At 44.6% G+C, this 19,273-nt stretch overlaps 1 protein-coding gene across 1 annotated transcript in view; it reads right to left on the bottom strand.

Annotated features, from left to right (window-relative positions):
- Positions 1-6,723: 6,723 nt before the first annotated feature.
- pcdh17 (protocadherin 17) overlaps positions 6,724-19,273 on the bottom strand; it is a gene marked incomplete at its 5' end in the record, with an annotated part of 96,481 nt that continues 83,931 nt past the window's right edge. Inside the window, one exon of the mRNA XM_083662202.1 lies at positions 6,724-8,124. Coding sequence (XP_083518328.1) covers positions 7,409-8,124 — 716 coding nt within the window. The 3' untranslated portion in view covers positions 6,724-7,408. The remainder of the gene's footprint in view (positions 8,125-19,273) is intronic.

Here is a 19,273-nt window from a genome sequence, read left to right on the forward strand (position 1 = left end):
TACAAACAGAGGCAGGCTTGGTGCATACCAATGGTCTGCACATTAAATTGCATGAAGCGTGTGAAGCATCACTCTGTGCTGTCAGAATGCAAATTCTTTCAAATAATAAATAATGGTATGAATAATTTATCTTGATATATTTGAATGTATCCTGGTGATTTCTTTTTCTCTACTAATTCCAATAGAGTGCCAATGTTACCAGCTAAAAAAAACACATGAATTCTTCATTTGTCTTCTTCTTTTGCATTTATATGTGAAGCTCCTATGGTAAAATCAAGCCACTCCACAAAGGATATCGATAGAAATTAAGTGTGTGTGTGTGTGTGTGTGGGGGGGGGGGGGATACAATGTTTTCCACCATGCCGTCAATCCGAATGTATAAAAATGGTTGGTTGGCTGGTTAACAGAGGTCTCTGATATCAATGGATGATTTTCAAAAATATGGTATAGTGTGGCATATTACACCTCTATGTAATCTTCTGATTAATGATGTCTTAACAGCCGTCATGAAAACACCTAAGAAACATAGACCCACTAATATGCAATTAGTTGACGAGGATGGAATATTTTCAGGTGTTAAAATTTTACGGTCGAACCATTAACAGACGTTAGTATCTATAATTTTGTATTGTGAAATGCTGAAAAAAGAAATACAAAAATCCATACCCTGACACTGATACTTTAAGCGCCAGTCAAAATACTTCACCCTATATCACCATACATAAGGGAGGTCACATCATGCCAGTCTGAACATCTGCCGCTTAGCAGCCAGAAACTACAAACTAGCTGGATTTGACTAAGCAAATGGATATTGTGTATCGCTCTAACCACAGGCCAATGAAGAGACTTTCAATTGGCCGCAGCATGCAAATCTGTCTGAAGGGTGGCGTGCAACATGGTGTCTGAGAAGCATTAGTAGGCTACACATAATTTTCAAACACCATTTTATTTGCCTCCCAGCAACTATGAAAAAAACATTAAGCATTCATCTTTTGTGTGGCGAGAAGGTGAACTAATGAGATGAATTAAGAATCACTAGCCCAAAGCCAAACGTTAGAGGTGTGTGTGCACGTGAATTAAGAATCACTAGCCCAAAGCCAAACGTTAAAGGTGTGTGCGTGCAGGGTGTCTGCGCACACCAGGGCTGGGCAATTGGCGGTGCGCGGGCCGCATGCGGCCCCCGACCTCACTCAGTGTGGCCCCTGGGTCAATTGCCTTTTTTTTTTTTTTTTTTTTTTTTACAAGGCTGACGTTTTTGGTTAGACCACCAAAATCTGTGTTTTTATTTTACTGTACAACCCAGAACATGGCGCTAATGGCGTTAGCATTGTCCATCCACAAACTGTTTAACGTTAGCATTTGAGCTAACGCTATTGTAACAAACTATATCCAGGATGCACATTGCACATGCAACATTACTAATCTGATTAATATCACATATTTGGATGATGTACCCCATCAAATTGCTGTAGCGGGCTGTTTTAAAGCTAGAGCAAAGTTTCTGGTGTCATCTGAATGGAAGAATGACTAAATTTGAATATGAAAAATATAAATGTTGGTATAATAAACTTTGATCACCAGTCCTTTTCATCAAATTAGTAGCTATAATTGGGAGTGATGGTGTTACAGTAGGCTGCTGGTGGAAGTGCACGGTCACAATCTGACCCTCTGGTAGCGAGGACATTTTTTGTGTGGCCCTCTCTATCATCAAAGTTGCCCATCCCTGGCGTGCACCAAAGAGCGCAATTGAAAAAGCAAAATTAATGTTTTCCATCTTCTCCAAAGTAAGCTGGTGTTCTGAAAATAAACAAAGGAGTCCTATGAGAAAAGGACACCTGCAAAGACCACGAAGACGCTTCAGAGAACAACATCAAGAATACAACGATCACATGAGAAGAGACGAAATCAAACCTATTAATATCTGAGCGACCCATATTCCTTAACAAACTCATTCAAGGACAAGAGCAAACACTATTAGTAATAGCTTTTTTTATTTGATCTTTTCATGTTTTTTTTCTCCAGATAGATCACAATGAACACAGCCTTTAGACAATTAGCAGTTGAGATAACCCATACAAATGAATGTCTCTGGTCTTTCCACCAGTTTAGTTGCCCGTTGTAGCGTGGAGCCCTGTGATATCAATGTGGGCCTGCAGGGGGGGGGGGGTGGTGAGTGAGGGGTCGACACTGACAAACAGCGGGTGCTTGTTTTAACTAACCAAAATGGCGTGTTGTCTTAATATGCGTGTGTGTGGATCAGTGTAGCTGTCTGTGAGTCTGTGTGTGTGTCTGCCTGCCCGCACCAGTGCGATTCAGAGAGAAGAGGAGGGGCCGCCTGATCTCAGAGGCTGCTGAACATACCCCCCCTCCAGAGAGGCTGAACATACCCCCGCTCTCCATTTGAATAATGCACTGATCAATCCTTTCCGTATGTCCACAGTGTGTAATTAGACAAATAACGAGAGGCCTTTTATACGTTATGTTTGATCCCCAACTATGTGCTGACCTCAGCAGCCTGCGCCTCATTAGACAGCAAATAGCCTGAGAGAGAGAGAGAGAGAGAGAGAGAGAGAGGACCATGGCTATAAAAGACACCTCTTCCACCCCACTGGACCCCGGCTCGTTCCCTGCCAGAGCGTAGGGAGGAGTGGATAGTGTCCAGGCCAGGGGAACCAACACAGCAACGTGTCTGAACTGTGACAGTGATTCTTTGTGGGCAGCCAGATTCGGGACTGAAAAAAGACAAGAGTCCCACGGTGACCTGGGCATATTTTTCAATTAGTGCCTGGACAAAAGATGGGTTTCATGTGGGAGTGGGAATTAAAAACCATATAGAGGAAATTGAAAAGGGAGGAAATAAATAGTGTTGTCAAAACAATGGAGGCATGGAAACAGCGCATGCATGCACGCACGCACACACACCCTCGCTCGCACTCACGAGAGTAGAGGATAGTCTGTGTTCCAGACAACTCGGAGGTCAACATTTTCCGATCTCCGCTTGGAGGTCGTAAAAATCACAAATTTCAACTCGGAAATTCGGACCTCCGCTCAGAGTCTGGTCTGGAATGCAAAAAATAAATAAAAATAATAGTCTGAATAGTGGTTTACCCTCTCTTACAGCCTTTTTCCTTGTCAATTGAAATGCAATTGTGTTTGTGTTTTACAGACGTGTGTGAATTGTTTGAGTGGCGCGTTGTTAGGATCAGAGAGGGGCTGTGTGTGCACTTTGTATGAAGAGAGTAACCCCCCTTATTTGTCTGTTGCTGTTTGCACGATGCACATGGCTTGTTTGATTTGCCGTTTGAGAGATATGAGGAAAGAAATCTCATTTAAAATAAACAAACATTTCCCTTTTTCCAATATCATCCAATCTCACTCTAAAAGCGGCAGCCTCTCTGCCGTCTCTCCCAGGGAGAGAGCAAGGGTAAAAGCTGGCAAAGCCAAACAGCGTGCAGAAGAAAAGGCTGGTAGTTACTCTGCTCCTCAGAGGGCGAGCAAACACCGAGCTGAAGACGAGGGAGAAAAGAGGCAAATAAACAATGAAATAAGTCTCAAATGTAAAGTAGGCAGGACACGGCAGAATGGCGAGGAATGCAAGACATGTCTTTGTAATGCAAAAATGCTTTTCGCAAAAGGTGCCTGTCATTTAGCTCGTCTCCCCCAAGGCGGCAACAACCGTTTTAAATTACACAGAAAGGGTCAACAAATATGTCTTCCTTCCTTTGTCTCTGTCACTTAAGCAAAGCTGCTCACGCAGACAGGGCTCCAGAGTTAAAGGTACATTCAGCGATGTTTTTGTGTTCGAATAAGTGTTAAACGGCTCTATTATTCTGACAGCAATCGCTGAAATAAGAGTGTTTGGGTCAGTGACTTGAAACCCCCCCAACCCCCCCCCCCCCCCCCCGCTGTCCTCTATCTCTCTCCTGTAGTCCTGCAGGCAGGGCGGACGAATCTCCGCAAGCGTAACTCGTAGAGACTCGGGGACGGCGGCGTTGGATTCGGGGCGAAAAAATACATATAGTCCATAAAGGCATCAAGATCCGACCTTCCGTTTCCCAGACTAACTAGATGGCAGAGGCTGTTTTTAGAGTGGATTGGATATGAATTGGCGCCGATCTCAAACTATCCAATCAGAGAAAAGTTGACATTTTCTGGGAAATGGAAGGTCAGATCGTGATGCCTATAAATGACTACACGTTTGTTTTTTTACACCAAATCCAACGCCGCCATCCGTGAGCCTGCAGGACCAGCTCGGTGGCCTTGTGGTTTGAGTGTCCGCCCTGAGACCGGGAGGTTGTGAGTTCGATCCCCGGCCGAGTCATACCAAAGACTATAAAAATGGGACCCATTTGCCTCCCTGCTTGGCACTCAGCATCAAAGGGTTGGAATTGGGGGGTTAGATCAACATGATTCCCGAGCGCAGCGCTGCTGCTGCTGCTCACCGCTCCCCCAGGGGGTGGGTCAAATGCAGGAGAACAAATTTCGCACACTCAGGTGTGTGACAATCGGTGGGACTTTACCTTTACCTACGAGTTACGGTTGCGGAGATACGTCGGGGGGGTTGGGCATTTCAAGTCACTGACCAAACGCTCAAATTTCAGTGATTGCTGTCAGAATATAGAGCCATTTAACACTTATTCTAACACAAGAACATCGCTGAATGTACCTTTAAGAAAAAGAGGCAAGAAAGGAAGTGACATCAGAGTAGTGAGGTATGACGCTTGTCTGTAGGATAGAATGTGTGGTGTCTGCTGTCGAGAGGTCAGCCCAAGCCCAATACCGTTTCTAACCACACGGGGAGCCACATCATGGATGGAAAAGTCACTCAATTTGATACATCTTTTACACAGATTTGGTGGCGGTTTGTCACATTTTCCAAAACACATCTACAGCACTAACACTATACTATAATAGCCTACTGCTCTGCCTGTGGTGTTGTCAGTGAATATTAGAAAACGCACCTCCCCGTTTATTTCAGAGAGCGGCCGAAAATGTGCCAAGATTTTCAAAAAAATAAATATTTGTATCATTTTTATTTGTCGTTTTTTTTTTAAGAAAGCCTGAATGTGAAGACACTTGGTTGATATATAAACCACGTACCTAAACAGCAAAAACATCAAATCCAAAGCAACTTCAGAAAGAGTTTTTTTCGGATGTCAAGTTTCTCTGCAAAGTATGAGAAGTCTAACATGTAGAGTGAAGAAGGAGTACAGACATAAACAACACATACTGCTGAAAAAAGGAACCTCTTTCGGGTCCTTTATATAAAATGCACATTCTGGTGGACCAGGGCTTCGTAAGCAGTCACAAGCTCCACAGATACAACAAGCTCTCCGCAGAGACGGTAAGGCAGTTATATGATCACCAGGGAAACCACTCCACCTTCCATATGGCAGGTTTCTTTTTTTTTTCTTTTTTTTTGGAAAGAAAGTCAAAACATAACCAACACAAAATACCCATACTAGTTATTGTTAAAGAAAATAGCTGCCCTGTAAAAATCTGCTCGGTAAAAAATATTCAAACTGTTGTGGTTGTTGCTTTTATGTAAGTTGGTTTGAATTGTATTCTCGATCAGCTGGCTCATTAAGCTTTCAACAGTTATTGTATTTGATCCAGCTGGATGGATCTCAGGGTTAAAAAGAGGCGACATCTCAAAAGCACTGAAGCCAAACCTGCAAAGATGCAGGGTAGAGAGAGAGAGAGGGAGGGGGGAAACACCAACAAAACCAACAAAAAAAAACCAAACTAAAGCAAACTCACAGAGTTCGACAGCTACTAAGGCAACTTTTGCCAAATACAATATAAGCCCATGTATATTGCAACCACAACTATATATTAATTTAATAAAATACACAATATAGCTTTTGTACACATAACAATTTGGCTCAAATGCACAGAAATTGCAGTAAAATCAATAAAAATATGTCAATTCTTTTTTTTTTTTATGTAAACACATTTAAATCGGATACAGTTACACATATAATGATAGTATGTATAGTGATAATGTGGAAGGGACATTTTCTTGTTCGTTTATATTTTTGGGTGTTTTTCGTTGAAACAATGGCAGTGTCCTTTGCATGTTCTTTGAATAAATATCCCGCTCTTAACCGCGCCTAAAACCCCGCGGACGACAGGACACGGTTTGCTGAAATTCTGCTGAAATTGAAATTTCTCTTTTTTTCTTCAAAAAAAGAAAAAAATGTATAAATATTTGTGTTAATATTCTGGACACTATACATGGATTTCATACATAGAGTAATCTATATCATAATAGATATATCTTTTCACAGTTGAGGAAAAATGTCCCTTTTTATACAAGCTCGTGATTTGCCTCGAGGCATCGTCAGACACATGGTAATTCACTGTACACGAGGGACAGAAAGCTGATGATATACATGTATAAGACGATTACACAGATGGCCAGTTGTGTACGTGTGTCTGCAGGGGCGTGTGCAGATGTGTGTGTGTGTGTGTGCGTGTGTGTGTGTGTGTGTAGTGCACATGTGTACAATTGGTGCGTACGGCTACACCAGTCAGGAACATGAATGTTTAAATAGAGTTGGTGAGAGAGACACAGCTTACACATTATGGCTACAAATGACAGGTGAAACATGGTTACACTGTTAATAATTCTCAGCGGGACATTCAGGTCCCTCCCCCCCTGCCACCCCCCCCCACCCCCCAAGTCCATCCCGGACCCCCATGATCAGTACACCCCCCTGATTAAGCAACCTCTCCGTTCTCAGACACGGGATCCTTCACACGTTTAAACCGCCGACGTTACAAAGTCAGAAAAGATAAGGTTGTTGTGTGTGTGTGTATCGCGGGTCTTTCACTGGTCCAAACGAGACCAGACTTGGTTTCTCTCTTTCTGTTATCGATTGTCATGTCTGCGCCATAAATAGTCCTCGTCCTTGAATGTTCTGTTGGCAGTCACACATAACAGAGATCCCAACCTACAATACGCTCTGAGATATGTAGGATTTCGACGAGAGACCGTGAGCAACACACACGTTATGAGCTGGTGGGCACTTAGATAAATCACGTTGCGAGGTGCTTCTGCCGTTAAGAATCCAAAAGGAAAAGAGTCGATAAATTCAGCAGAACTCAGAAGTCTTTTGTTTGCAAATCCGTTCCTCGATTCCCATGTCGTTTGCGGCGGCGTTGGCACCAACCGGCGCCAAAGGACCGACGTTCTGAATATTCCCATTGTCCTTCCAATGGCAGTAATGTTCAACAACAAAGACAGTGATAACAGCTCCCAGCGTAAGAGCCATTTTACTCTTTGTTGATTCGTTTTGGTGACAGTTTTGACGAGAGAGAGTTTTTTTGGAATCACTTCCTACTCCTCTCCTCTCCCTCCCTCCTTCCCTCCTTCCTTCGTACCTTTCCCTCGCACTGATTTGAGTCACTTCCTGAGTGTGCCAGTGGCCTCGCCGCCTCTGCAGTCCTGCAATAGTTTGTCGATGTCTCTCACGACCTGGTCGGCGTCCATGCCGTCGCGGCTCCCGTCGGGCTCGTCCTGCTCCAGCACGCGCTCCATCTCCCCGGAGGAGCCCACCGCCTCCTGGCTGATCCTGGAGCGGGCCTCGGCCAGCACCTTGGCCACCGGGTCCGACGGAGGCAGGGGAGGGTAGCAGCCCTGCTCCCTGCTGCTCTGTTTGGCCGGCGACAGATACTGACCGTCGGGGGGGCCGTAGTGGCCGGAGCAGGTGGTGGGCGGGGGCTTGCCCTCGGCGCCGTCCGCGGGGCTCTTGACCGAGGAGGCGCAGGAGGGAGAGCCGGCGGAGCAGCCCTTGGCGGGGCTGCCGGAGGCCGAGGGCACCTCCTGGAGGAGCGGGCTGAGGGCGCGCTTGGCCTTCAGGTAGGGCTTCACGTTGGCCACCAGGATGGTGTGGTCGCGCCGCTCCTTGCCAAAAGTGCAGAAGGTCTTCTTGCCGTTGGGGTTGACGGTCTCGTAGATCTCCGTCTCCGGCACGGTCTCCATCCCCGCCGGCACAAACAGGTTGGTGCGGTAGTCCACGCCCTCCGCCTGGTTTCCTCCCGCCGGGAACTGGGGCATCCAGCAGCGGTCCGAATGGCCCAGGACCCGACACTCCTCCGTACAGTTCACACAGTCCTCATCTGCAGGTAGGAAGAGAGAAAGAGCAGGGATGGTGGTTGGAGAGAGTGAAGCATAATAAAGTCTGTACTGGGCACAGAATACAATTAAATGACACAATAGAGAGGCAAAGTGCCTACTTCCCATGTCTACTTCCTGCTTCAGCACTGTACCAGAGATTTTCATCCGCCATTTATTTTCCCATAGACATTTCGTAAAATGCTTATACAAATAGTTTTACTTGTTCAAGCCAAACGGTACAGATATATTTAGAAACAGGAGAGATCGCATAACATTTCACTTGGACCAAAACGTAAAAAAAAATTGGGTTTAAAAAAGAAAAATTCAATGTTGTTTTTTGGTCCGAGTGAAATGTTCTATGGTCTCTCCCGATTCTAAATATAGCTGAACCGTTTGGTTTGACCAAGTAAAAAAAAATTATAAGCATTTTACGAAATGTCTATGGGGAAAATAAACGGCGGAAGAAAATCTCTGGTACAGTGCTGAAGCAGGAAGTGACGTTCACTTTGCCTCTCAATACAATGAAATGACACAATAAGAGGCTACAGTAACGCAATAGAAACATTGTGTTATTATGTCACTGAACTGGATTTTGCACAAAGAGATGGAGCCTAAAGTTGAGTAAGTAGAGCTTAGCTTAATGAAACCATGTGAGAAGGAGAGGCAGATGAGGATGGCCCAGCGCGCGCACACACACACACACACACACACACACACACACACACACACACACACACACACACACACACACACACACACACACACACACACACACACACACACACACACACACACACACACACACACACACACACACACACACACACACACCTTTCCAAGGGACTGGGGGACACCTGCTGGGTGGATATGCATTTTCCAAAGCTCTGATCAAGGGGATGGCAAAGCAGACAGGAGGGAGGGGGAGGAGCTTTGATGGCAGAGCGTACAGGGGGGAGGAGCTTTGGCAAAGGCACGGCGCAGTTATCATAAATTCATGTCAGTGAGCTTTGAAGGCCTCCCTCGACAGGGACACTGTGCCAACTGGCTCCTGCTTCTCCCCTACAGTATGTGTTTGTTCCTGTTTATTTGCCTGTTTCTTCTTCTTGTTGTTGTATTTGTGTGTGTGTGTGTGTGTGTGTGTGTGTGTGTGTGTGTGTGTGTGTGTGTGTGTGTGTGTGTGTGTGTGTGTGTGTGCGTGCGCGTGATGAGATAGAGTGGGCGAGGGAGAGAGAGAGAGAGAGCGCTCCCCTCTTTTATATTCAGAAGGATGCACACTGGCTGATTATGGGAGTGCTCACACCTGTGTCAAACGGATGCATAACTTGGTACACGCGCGCGCACACACACACGCACGCACGCACGCACGCACGCACACACACACACACACACACACACACACACACACACACACACACACACACACACACACACACACACACACACACATTTTCTCCTCACTGGCAGTAGGCACAAGGTAGAGAGAGGGAGAGAGAAATGAAAGTTTTCCATTTGGTGGGCGGGATGAAACTAGTACGGTACCCCTTTCACACCAAGGCTCCAACCAGGGTTATTCCCAGGATTTGGTTTGGTTTGGTTTATTTCGGATCAAGAATACATAAAAGCATTACAAATTTACATTAACACGTTCACTGCCATTGACGAGTTATCTCGGCTTACAGAATCCGACGGTTCACTGCCAAAGACGAGTTATCTCGGCTTAAATTTTTTTTTTTTTTTTTTGACGGTGGGACGTGGATCAACGCTCCCCACGTCTCCTATAAAAATATTGGAGTCAGCGAACGTGTACAACCCATTCCACGGACCCACTAAGTGGCGACAGTGCTCTCCACACTAGGAAAAGCAAGAGCCAAAACTGTAGGGTAACGCGCGAGGAAACCATTCTCTACTGTAAAATGGATTGGCGAAAACGCTTTCACTTTGGCGCATTATCGCGCTGGGACCTGGCGGTGGGGGATTCCAAAAATAGACTGGGTGGAAAACACTTTGAAACACGCAGCATAAAGCCTAGAATCGCACAAAGCTTCATCAAAGCTCTCAAACCCAAGAAACAAGTGAGCCCTATCCACACTCGCTGCCAGGGAGGGAGGCTGCTCAAACTCGCAGCAGCAGCAGCAGCAGCAGAACACTCGCTTGTGACAAATGCTGCGGAGGAGAACGCCCACGGAGGGAGGAGTTGGAAGCAGAGGGGGGTTTCCTGCTGTTATGGAGGAAATTACTGTTCAAAACTATTGTTTAGATGTCTGACGTCTTACTGATGCCAAAAATGAATGGTTAAAGTGACTGTTCTATCGAATTTCACAAAAAGCCATTTATCTCAGAATAAATTTCCAGACGCTGAAACCATGCTGTATTCAACTGCTAATGCTTACATAACTACTAACTCTACAAACTAACTCTTTTAGACAGAGAAAGCACACATTCTATTAGTTCTTTTGAGATATTGTGTGTTCACAAAATCTTAGCAGAAAAGAATCCTCGGGTCTTGAAAGATGAGCCAGAATCCTCAAAAAAACCCTCTGGCAGAACCTACCTACAGTAAAAAAAAAAGGCTGGCAGTGAATGTGTTAATACAGTAGTGGAAAAAAAAGTACACAATATGTAGATCGAAGAATAAAATGATCCAGGGATAGCCCAGTAAAGCAGCTTAAAGTTACAAACTAGAACCCTGCTTAGGATGATTTAGGGTAATGGGGTTAAGGGGGGTTAACCTGGGTTTTGCCCGAGCCGCATTGGCGACCCACATGGTGGAACCAGGGTCTGACAAGGGTTCATTTCAATGTGAATCGCACCACCCGGGTTGCTATTTGATTTGGGTCAAGTAACCCTGGTGCAGCCCTGCTTGTTGGTATGAAAGTGGTATAAGAGATCTCAGTCAGTGTAACGTAAGTGGTCAGTTACAACAACATATACTAAAACGCTATACTGGTACTCAGTTGATTGCGTCTGCTATTTAAATGGACTATAACAGACCCATTCGCAAATTCTAGTTAACACAGGAGTCGTTTTCACACATCTCAGCACGCTGCCCTCGCTGGCCTTTCGTCAATCACGCCATTAGTGAAACAAACGCCAAATGCTACAAAACACAACGTTAAAGACAACAACGCTCGACAACAACACAACAACACACACAGCATGGAGCACTGCTCTCCAGTGAAATCCACATTTTGCATGTACAGTACAGGCTCACAAACAAACGCAGCAGCCCGAGCCAATTTGCATATTATTAGTTATGAGATATGTAATGTATCTCTGCCTGTTTGTGGAGCCTAAGCCAGCGCACACGCACAGGCACGGCCATGTCTCCAATTTCTTATACCAATGCAACACTAACTAGCACGCTTGCCAAGGTCTACCTTTCAGAACACGGCTAATTAACTGAACGAGAATAGAGGCAGTCTTCTTTGTTTTTTTGTTTCTCTTTCTTCCCCCCCTGATTTTTTTATCCCATTTTTATCCCCCATTAGTGCTCATTTAATTTATTTATCCTGGTTGCTGCTCCATCCTCTGCCGATCTGGGGAGAGCCGAAACTGGCTCCATGCTTCCTCCGAGACATGGGCAGTTAGCCAGCTGCTTCTTTTCACCTGACAGGGGGAAGCTTCACCGGTAGGACATAGCACGTGGGAGGATCACGCTATTCCAACAAGTTCCCCTCCCTCCGAACAGGCGCCCCTAACGACCAGAGGAGGCACCACATCAGCGACCAGGATATTGCATGTTTTTGGTGAGGGGTTCGTATATGAAGGAAACCCCCAAGGGGGGCATGGGGAGAACATGCAAACTCCACACAGAAAGGCCCTTTTTGACGACCCCACCCCACCCCACGCACTCCTTCAGCGCTCACAGCGTCCCAGGTGGGAAATCGAACCCAGGACCTTCTAGCTGTGAGCCGACAGCGCTTACCACTGCGCCACCGTGCCCCCCCCCTGTACCAATCCAACACTCAACCGTCTAGCAACGCTTGCCACGGTCTTACCTTTCAGATCAGATCTAACTGAAAGAGAATAGAGGCAATCATCTTTGTTAGGCGGTATAAAACATCAGGGAAGCCTTTTCACAGCATCTTAATGTCTCTATTATTGCCAGACGCAATGCTTCTAAAAAACGCCAGCAACACTAGCGACACACTACAATACAGTCATTGAAGTAAAGAATGGATATGTAGACTTACACTATGTAATTGCTTCTGTAATAAACAGAGAGCCGCATGGTGTCACCTTCCACCTCTGCAATTGAATCCACACATTCATAACGTTGATGTCGTTGAACGCAGCAGCAACAATGACCCCGCTCACATTAAAGCGAAGCCCCCCCCATCCTCTTTCGAAATCAATGTAAGATCTTTTTTCCTGCAGCAAATCTGTGGCGGTTTGAACCCTGAAAACCACAGAGGTTAAGTTCGGAGTGATACATCTTAACATAGATGGTAAAAAGTGAGAGTGTGTTCACTTAGGCAACGTTTTATAGGAGGGCATCCTCTTGCTTTTAAAAGCCGGGGCTTGAAAGGCGTCGCCGCTATTATTCATATAAATGCGATAAGACACGAACATGACTGTAAAGCCGCCGTTAAAGCCGGCCCATCAATTCCATTAAAGGGCGTATAGACCTTTACAGCGTCGCTAAGCAGCAGAGCGCCGCGTTCAAGACCACAAAACTTGGGACTAATACAATCTTTCCCCCGTTGGCGCGTCTGACCGGGGCTGGAGGAGGAGGAGGAGGAGGAAGGGGGGTTTGAGTGGTTGTGCTTGAGTGCACTTGGCCCGGGCTTGTCTGTCTGTCTGTCTTTGCAGTGTTGCAGGTCAGCAGACTGGACTCCTCAGAGAGCAGCTCTCCTAAGCTTGTAGGGATGAGCTGAACAACACTTCACAAAATGTTACTTTGAAGAAGGGTCAAATAGCGCCGGGCAAAAAGACGGGCCTGACATTCCCCCGCGTCCGAGCGGTCATCCGGACAGCTCCGAGGGCCAAACCCGGTTTGAGACGGAAGTGTGATTTAAATGTGTGTTGGAACGCGTCGGCAACACACCCACACATGTATGTGTGTACCGTTATGTGTGCCTGTGTTGGCGCGAGAGTGATTGGAGTTTAAAAAAAACGAACATGTCAAAGCACAAAGATCGATGATTTGGTCAAAAGCGTGTACATAAATAATACAAACCTGATTAGACTTTCCGACCAGAAACACTCTATTACTACAATCCATCACCAAGACACCAGAGTATAGATCCTACCAGAGCAATTTAGAGAGTGGCGTCAGCAGAGGACCAAAAATGTGTGACTCATTAGCCAATGAACAGCCAGGAAGGGGTCTCGCGCTAATGTACAATTTGATTAAAAAAAAAAAAAAAAACTTTCAAAGTACATCACAAACTGTCCATTTTGCTACAACTCAACAGCGCTGCTTAATCCAGGACCTTACTTCCTGGAACTCTTGAGAGTAAAAAAACTGGTCCATTGGAGTGAATGGAGATGTCGCGACTCTACTATATACACGGCTCTGCATCCCACATGTAGCCAAGCTTAAAGGAACACTCCCACCCCATTTTCAACCAGCTTTGTATCATTAGAACATCAGTAGTATATCAGAAAACTGTTAACGGTTTTGAAGTCTGTCATTTAATTTGAAAGTTATTGAGTGTTAAAGTGTGGACCAGTGACATCACTGGTCCACACTAACTCAAATTAATAACTCATTAACTCAAATCAACTCTCAATAACTGTCAAACTATTCATCATTCATCTAGTCTGACAGTTATTGAGAGTTCATTTGAGTTAATGAGTTATTAATTTGAGTTAGTGTGGACCAGTGATGTCACTGGTCCACACTTTAACACTCAATAACTGTCAAATTAAATGACAGACTTCAAAACCGTTAAGTTTTCTGATATACTACTGATGTTCTAATGATACAAAGCTGGTTGAAAATGGGCAGAGTGTTCCTTTAACAGCCAGACAACTGGCATTCACACAGCCAGCGTGCAACGTGCATCGCAGACGTACACAATTAACTCGGCCCCCGACAGCATCTCTCCGTGCTCTCAGGTGACTGTCCGTCCACTGGGGGCATATTAAAGCATCAATAATCCATGCGGAGCATTGCAGACATATTTTCCTCCATTTAGTTGGAGGAAACCTCTGATAGATTATTCATGTCGCTGCTCCGCGTTCGACCTTGAGGCGTTCTCCTCATATCTATGGCTAACAATATGACATATGAGAGCAGGGGTGACATTCATCTCTCCCCCCTCTCTCCCCTCTCTACTCTGTCTCTCCTCCATTACTCCACCCCGGCTCTTCTAGGATGGCCAATAGAAGCAGATCAAACGAGGACACATTTTTGCCTCTGATGATTTGGCTACCAGGGATGTGCGCAAGTGATGTCTTAATATTGTGCATGGTTTAAGATACGCTGAAATATGCAACAATGTGATACCTCTCATTCAGAGAGACGTTGTTGGCACATTTTCAATTTAACATTCAATTTATTTGCATTATTCAATATGTCTGACTCTAAATAAGGACATTGAGGAAGTGAGCGATGTTTCTTTTTTGCTAATTGCATTATTTCTCCATTAGTTTAGTCTAGGGCTGTACTGAATAGTATTATTCAAAGCTTCATTCATAATGTTGACGTGTTTTCTTTTGCACGTACTGACATTCTATTCATTCTGTGTACGAGGAACTGATGACAGACGTCCAGAGTGTTGCCAGATAAAAGCTCTTGGTTTCCAGCCCAAAAACGGGTTTAAAAATAAAAACGAGCGACTCTCAAAACCCGCACATGCCCATTTCCCCCCCGCACAACGCAATCCAAAACAGCCAACTGTCAACAAGGCACGGCGCCTCTAAAATGGAAGAGTTCTTGGGATAGCAGTAAGGCAGTGTACTGACCTGGAAGCTAGTTAGCTCTTGGTAGCTAAAAAATAATTCATTCACTGTGCTGCTCAAAGGCTACAACACAGCTTATTTTTTTGTAAGATCACTTTTTTGAACGGGCATTTTGGCTTTATTTGATAGGACAGTAGGCAGACAGGAAAGGTGGAGAGAGAGAGAGAGAGAGAGAGGGGATGACATGCGCCAATGGACCACGGGTCGGATTCGAACCCGGGTCGGCCGCGCGAAGGACCGAGCCTTTGTGGTACCTGTCCCGGTGAGCGGTGTAGAGGACCCAATTGCAGGACAACAGCAGGAGGCGGATGATGAGTAAACCCAAAACTGGGGAGATGGTTGTGGACTTCAGGAGGACCAGCACTGAGCCGATCCCTATCTCCATCGGGGGTGAGGAGGTGGTGAGTGTGGACAGCTATAAATACCTGGGCGTTCACCTGGACAAAAAACTGGACTGGAGATGTAACACCGAGGCTGTCTACAAGAAGGGGCAGAGCAGCCTCTATTTCCTGAGGAGGCTCAGATCCTTCAACGTGTGCAGCAAGATGCTGCATATCTTTTATCAGTCTGTGGTAGCAAGCGCAATTCTCTTTGCAGCCACCTGCTGGGGCAACTGCATCAGAGCCAGCGACTCTAACAAACTGAACAAACTTTTTAGGAGAGCGGGCTCTGTGCTGGGGACCACTCTGGAGCCCCTGGAGGTGGTTGTGGAGGGAAGGATGCTACAAAAAATACTCAAAATCATGGATGACACGACACACCCCCTTTACGACCTGCTGGCTGGACAACGGAGCGGTTTCAGTCAGAGGCTCCGTCAGCTTCCCTGTAGCAAGGAGCGTTACAGGAGGTCTTTCGTACCCACCGCAATAACAATTTACAATAACTCCTGGACACGCAGAGAGAGGAGGGCCCTCCTCTCCCTACCGCCCCCTCCCCTCCCGCCCTCCTGAACATTGAATCCTATGCACTGTACACATGCCCACATTGCACACTCACTATGTATAGTATGTATAGTCATATCAATCATTATATAAATAACAAACTGTACAGCTTTAGTTTAGTTTGAGAAATAATATAAATATAAATAATAGTATTATTCAATACTATTTAGGAGTATTTTTAGTTGATTTAATTTAATTTACCTACAGTTTCTGGGAAACGTAAGATGTAAAGGCGGTATTAGTAAAGTGGTATATATTGTATATTGTATATTTTCGTATTGGTTTGTTTCTTTTCTTATTGCAATATTTTAATACTGCTGTTTCTGCACCTTACCTTAGTTGTGTAACTTTTTTTATTTGTGTAACTTTTTTATTGTTTAATTGTTTAATGTCATTGATGCTCTTGTCATTGATGCTCTTGTCACTGTCATTGATGCTACTGCTGCTGTAACGCCAGAATTTCCCCTCGGGGATGAATAAAGTACTCTATCTATCTATCTATCTATCTATTTAACGAAACGACAGGTAACATAATGACAGATAACATGGACAGACGACCAGACAGAGGGACAGAGACTGAGAGGGGAACAGGAACATAAATACACAGAGGGAAGTGATTAGACATGGGAAACAGCTGGGTGATTTACTAACAAGACACAGACTGGAGACTAACATAGATCTGCTGGACCTAGACAGTGAAACATGAGGGACCTGAGGGGACTAGAGAGACATAGGGAAAGTCTGACAAAGTCACAATCGTGACACTACCAGGTGAGCCCCGTCCGGGACGCCCTACAATGCAGCAACTTTTAAGGTGGAATGTTTTCTTGCATGTTACCCAATGCCTGAGTCGACGCCGTGAATCAATCGGTACACCTTAAATGTCAATATGACAACTTTGACAATTTCATTTGTTTTCATTGACTGTTTTGCATGACAATACGCTAGTGATGATTGGATCTTCAGGCGCTTAATCAAATGTGTAGCTATGAATTGCAACTGGATTATGAGAACTTTGACTATTGTGGGTGCACTGCATCCAAATTTCTCACTGCTCCGGCAGCGCTCCACCCCTGGTTAGACATCCTTAATCCATCAGAGGAAAATGTTCCCTTTTTTCTTTTTCGCAGAGAAACAGCGTTCTTACTTCTGGTTGTAATTCTAGAATCAAAATATATCGATTTATTTGTGTCATAAAATCCCACTTTGAACCTCGAGATATCAATCTGTGCTCACAACAGGCCTACAGCATGTTTATCTTTTCAGCGTCCGCTATTTTGTCAAGTTTGTACTCACGGACACCAATATTGTCAGACTCAATTTTTGGACAGCAGAAGATTAATGTGGCCTTTCATCTTTTCTTCTAGGCAAAGACACCCCGTGAAAAAGACGGGAGGACGTCTCAGAACCAAAATTGGACCTGAACCCAAATGAGAGTAAACGAAAGAGAGGCTAAAACGCTTTGATATGCAGCAACTCTTTAGTAGGATTGCATTTTCGGATGACTCTGTGTAAAGCAGGAGCAAAACAACTCAGGCATCAGAAACTTTGAGAAGAGGCAAGATTCATCTCCATTGAAAAAGCAGATTGAAGGAGACACGCAGATCGAATTGTCGGGATGGGAATCGATGAGATTTTATTGATAGTATACCAATGACATGATCGATTCTGCTTATCCGTCCGATTCTCTATCGATTCCTGATCAATTTTCGGTGTGGAAAAAAGTAGACTTGCACAGGTTTTCCGCGTAGACGTAGCCATTTCATTATCTCTTGAGTCTGAACAAAGCGTAGAATGTCTGCATATAGGCCATAAGGCCTTTTCTTAAAATGTTACAACACGTTTCATAAGGGGGACCCCGAATAGTCAACGATTCAACGATTCGGTCGAAGGAGCCTGATTCGAATAGTCACAAAATGTGGTTATGAAACAAGGATCATTCCATTCTGGCTATATAGGGGGTGCTGAATGTCTGATTTGACATAGAATTGCTTGTTTCGCCCAATAGATTGATATATATATAACCTATTTGGGTATAGGTATCAGCCTATTAATACCATAAAACCAAGTCAGAATTAAACAAATCAAACAAGCTCATGCCAATGGATTTTCTGATTATTAAACAAAAGGAAGAAAGAAAGAAAAAGTCGAATATTCGTATTGAACAGCCAAATCCGATTCGACTAAAAGAAATTCTGAGCCGAAGACAGCCCTAATGTTTCAACGTATCGCTGCTGTCTCCACCCTCGACATGATCATTTTACAGACGTTACAAGTAGCACTGTCATGACTCCTCGCCAAGTTTCCAGCAGCGTCGATGCATACAGTAGTTTGATGTCATGACACATAAGGAGTTGTACTTTGTTTCGAAACTCGTTCTCACTCGTAAAACCTGGGTTGTAGCACTACCCTAATGTTGTTGTTTTTTTGCGATGCACATGCACAACCCTCAGAAAAAAACATGCCGGCGTTGGTAATAGGGTTAGGGTTAGGGTTAAAGTCTGGCAACCATTTTTTTTTTTTTTTTGAGTCTCAATATGCTACAATAGAGTAAAATGATATTCTGTCTACTTTTTTACATTTCTATAATAAGGTGGTGATGGGAACTGTGTGAGGTAGTGGTCATCACTTATATGTTGCTGTTTTGTTTTGTTTTGTCTTTTATTTTATTTTTGTGTCTCCATGTGGGAAAGGGGGGTTTACGTTTTGTGAGTTTTTTGTCTGTTTGAAAAAAATCTATACAAATATTTGAATATCGTTAACGTCGGAGGCCGACGATTCAGACTTAACTGGTGGACAATTTGGAACCGGTTCTACATGGTTCCGGTTCTCGATTCCCCATCCCTATCAAATTGCCGGGAGGCAGGCACAGGGTGTTTGTAACTATCTACCCTATTGTAGAGACACTTGACCTGAATCTCCGATATGAATCCTATATCTATTACACTTCTATTGCCAACAAAAAAGTTTAATTAACTCCACACTCTTTTGTATTTGGGGGATGCTTTTCCAGCACAGAGCAGCGGGGGTTATCTTACGAGGCAGGGTTAATTGCCTCGCTATAGGACACAGTAGTAAAGCTGGGTAATAGGGAGTTAGATTCAGCAGTTATATGAAGCTGCCAATTAGGTTGGTACGTTGTGCTGCTTCTTTGAAACGCAGTGCTGCAGTAGCAAGGTTGTTCTAAGAACTGTTTGAGCAACAGCAGAGCAAAGACTTTGAGGTGTGATGATGCCACACTGCATAATATAGTTTGTTTCTAATAGGGATCGTATGTAACATGTAGCTAGGTACCTCCCCG

Source organism: Poromitra crassiceps, assembly GCF_964638095.1.
Source record: "Poromitra crassiceps genome assembly, chromosome: 28".
Classification (NCBI taxonomy): domain Eukaryota; kingdom Metazoa; phylum Chordata; class Actinopteri; order Beryciformes; family Melamphaidae; genus Poromitra; species Poromitra crassiceps.